General features: G+C 43.2%; 1 protein-coding gene across 7 annotated transcripts in view; it reads left to right on the top strand.

The window, feature by feature from the left end:
* Positions 1–3,258, top strand: part of ANKLE2 (ankyrin repeat and LEM domain containing 2) — a 40,372-nt gene that overhangs the window by 20,764 nt on the left and 16,350 nt on the right. For all 7 annotated transcript variants that reach the window (XR_001889867.1, XM_017895676.1, XM_017895677.1 and 4 more), the window contains exons 6-7: positions 163–285; positions 2,820–2,886. Coding sequence is in view for 6 of the 7 variants with exons in the window: in XM_017895676.1 (XP_017751165.1) it covers positions 163–285; positions 2,820–2,886 (190 nt within the window). In the remaining variant the exon portion in view is untranslated. The remainder of the gene's footprint in view (positions 1–162; positions 286–2,819; positions 2,887–3,258) is intronic.

The following is a 3,258-nucleotide window of genomic DNA, read 5'->3' as shown; positions in this document are numbered from 1 at the left end:
CTCCAGCCTGGGTGGCAGAGCGAGACTCCATCTCAAAAAAAAAAATAAAATAAAATAAAATAAAATAAAATAAAATAAAAAAGTATAAATATCTATTTTCATCTTAGAGCAACCTTATGAGACACGTGTGAATAATTGTGCTTCCTCTGCACCTTTTTTCAGGGCTATGACACACCGTTGCATTTTGCTTGTAAGTTTGGAAATGCAGATGTAGTCAACGTGCTTTCGTCACACCATTTGATTGTAAAAAACCCAAGGAATAAATATGATAAAACACCTGAAGATGTAAGTACTTATTAAAATGCAGTTACTATCTGGAGTTAGAAATGAAAATACATAAATTGACAGTCTATTATCACAGGCACAGGGAAGCCACAAGGAGCTCTGTATGAGTGTGTTTGCCTTATGGGACATGTTAGAACCCTGGCTGTTGGGTAAGATGCACTTTGTGAACATGATGTATCTGTAGAACCAGGAGGGAAGGAACTGACCCGCTGTGCTAATTTTATTTTCCTAAAACTGGCAGTCAGTTGCTTTGAACAGCTCACAGTCTTTTATCAAGTTCCCTTTCTGAACGCGTCAGTTGACCAGAGTCAGAGAGAACAGAGGTAATGATGGTGGTGGTGATGGTGATAGTGATGATGGTGATTATGAGAATGATGGTGGGGATGGTGATTATGGTGGTGGTGATGGTGGTGATGGTGATGACGGTGGTAGTGAGAATGATGGTGATGGTGGTGGTGATGGGGATGGCAGTGAGGATGTGATGGTGATGATTATGGTGGTGATGGTGCTGGTGAGAATGATGGTGGTGGTGATGGTCATGGTGATAGTGATGATGGTGGTATTGAGAATGATGGTGGTGATGGTGAAGATGGTAATGGTGGTGATGATGGTAGTGGTGAGGATTGTGGTAATGGTGATGGTGAGGATGATGGTGGTGATGGTAGTGAGGATGATGATGGTTTTGATGATGATGGTGATGATTATGGTGTGATGGTGATTATGGTGATGGTGGTAGTGAGAATGGTGGTGGTGATGGTGATGCTGATGATGGTGCTGAAGGTGGTGATGGTGGTAGTGGTGAGGATTGTGGGAATAGTGACAGTGAGGATGATGATGGTGGTGATGAGGTGATGGTGATGGTTGTGATGAGGATGATGATGGTGGTGAGGATGGTGATGAAGATAGTGATAGTGATGATGTGGTGGTGAGGATGTTGGTGAGGATGAAGATCGCAATGATGATGGTGGTGTTGGCAGTGGTGGTGGTGGTGGTGATGGTGACGGTGGTGAGGATGACGATGCTGAAAGCAGCTAAATTGTATTCAGCTCAGTGTGCACCAGGCGCTGTGCTAAGCTTCTCACACGTACGTACTCATCTGACCCAGAAAAGCCTCGTCAGTCAGGGCTCATCACAACCCTGAGCAGCTGAGCAAAGTGTACCTTACAGAGGGCAGAAGTATGTTCTGTGCCCGCAAAGTGCAAGATGTATCTGGACCTTCTGAGAACTGAAAGATGAGTTTGAGCTGTCCACGGTCTAGCAGCCCTTTAGAAATAAAAGCTGTAAGAATCTTCTGGTGGCAGTGGCCTCTCCCATACCCCCTCTATAACTGCTGTTATTGCATAAGCAGTACATCCACTTGCCATAGAAAATTTAAAATACTGCTTGACCAAAAAGAATAAAATTCACCAGAAAATTCTACAACTGAGAAATTGCCATTATTTTGCATATATATGATTCAATTTGTGTGAGTGTGTGTGTGTGTGTGTGTGTGTGTGTGTGAATATCTGTACTTATTCAGCATAAGAATGGCATTTGGTAACTAAAAACTCCTGGCATTTTATTTTACTTTTTTATTTTTATTTTTTTTATTTATTTTTTGAGACGGAGTCTCACTCTGTCGCCCAGGCTGGAGTGCAGTAGCACAATCTCGGTTCACTGCAAGCTCTGCCTCCCAGGTTCACACATCCTGCCTCAGCCTCCCGAGTAGCTGGGACTACAGGCGCCCGCCAACACGCCTGGCTAATTTTTTGTATTTTTAGTAGAGACGGGGTTTCACCATGTTGACCAGGATGGTCTTGATCTCCTGACCTCGTGATCCGTCCGCCTCTGCCTCCCAAAGTGCTGGGATTACAGGCGTGAGGCCCCACGCCTGGCCTAACTCCTGGCATTTTAAAAAGCATTTGACTTTTTAAAGCTTACAATCAGGTACAGACTCAAAAATGTGGTTGTTTTCCTAGTTTTAGTCAGTTTCTCTCACAGGCTGGCTCCTTTCCTTCCTTTTATTTGAAGGTTGTTGGTTTTTCTGTAGTTTCTAGCACAAGTTTGTATTTTGCTGCAGTTCTCCAAGGCTGAGAAATTTGATTTCTGTAGTGGCAAAAATAGAACATTCATGTTCCGTGTTAGTTAGGAGCTCCACCTTGACCCAGCCTCACAACAAAAAGCTTATGTATGACGAGGCTTCTTGTGAGTGAAACTCAGACACCCGAGAAAGTTAGAAACATGTTCAGGTGCTCCTGCTTTTACTTGACGGTGTGCTTGTATGTTTTCCTCTCCTTGCAGACAGTTAGAAAATGTAGAATAGCACGAAGAAAAAGTAAATTTACCCATAATCCCAGAGGGTGTTCTCTTAGCTGTCCCCTTAGACTGTTAGAAAGACCACACTCTTCACACATTTTTTGAGTGTGAGCTTTATTAAATCTTTAGCACTAAGATACTATTCTACTTTACTGACTTTAAAACTCACTTTTCTAAAATTGTAATGATAAGGAAATATTGCAATCAAATAAGATTTAGACACACTTTTTATTCAATAGGTGATTTGTGAAAGAAGCAAAAATAAATCTGTGGAACTGAAGGAGCGGATCAGAGAGTATTTAAAGGGTAAGATGGGGAGTTGGTGCCTGGATCATGGGGTCCGTGGTGGGAAGGGCCTTGGAGTGTTGGGGGAACAGAGCAGAGCTTTGCTTTTCTGAGCTCCCCGCGCGTGTGCCAGCTCCCCTCGGAAGCCTCTTCTCGGGATCATCCTTTCTTCTGAGCTCTCCCAGCTCACTTGCCCCCTCTTTTCCTGTTATCCCTTCTCTAAAGTCTCGTATCTGTTCTTTGAGCTTTCTGTGAGAGAACTTTCTGTGAGAGAACTTTCTGTGAGAGAACTTTCTGTGAGAGAACTGTGAGAGAACTTTCTGTGAGAGAACTTTCTGTGAGAGAACTTTCTGTGAGAGAACTTTCTGTGAGAGAACTTTCTGTGAGAGAACT

This window comes from Rhinopithecus bieti, unplaced genomic scaffold (genome assembly GCF_001698545.2).
Source record: "Rhinopithecus bieti isolate Rb0 unplaced genomic scaffold, ASM169854v2 scaffold_27038, whole genome shotgun sequence".
Lineage (NCBI taxonomy): Eukaryota > Metazoa > Chordata > Mammalia > Primates > Cercopithecidae > Rhinopithecus > Rhinopithecus bieti.
This window is presented reverse-complemented; position numbering and strand designations above follow the sequence as displayed.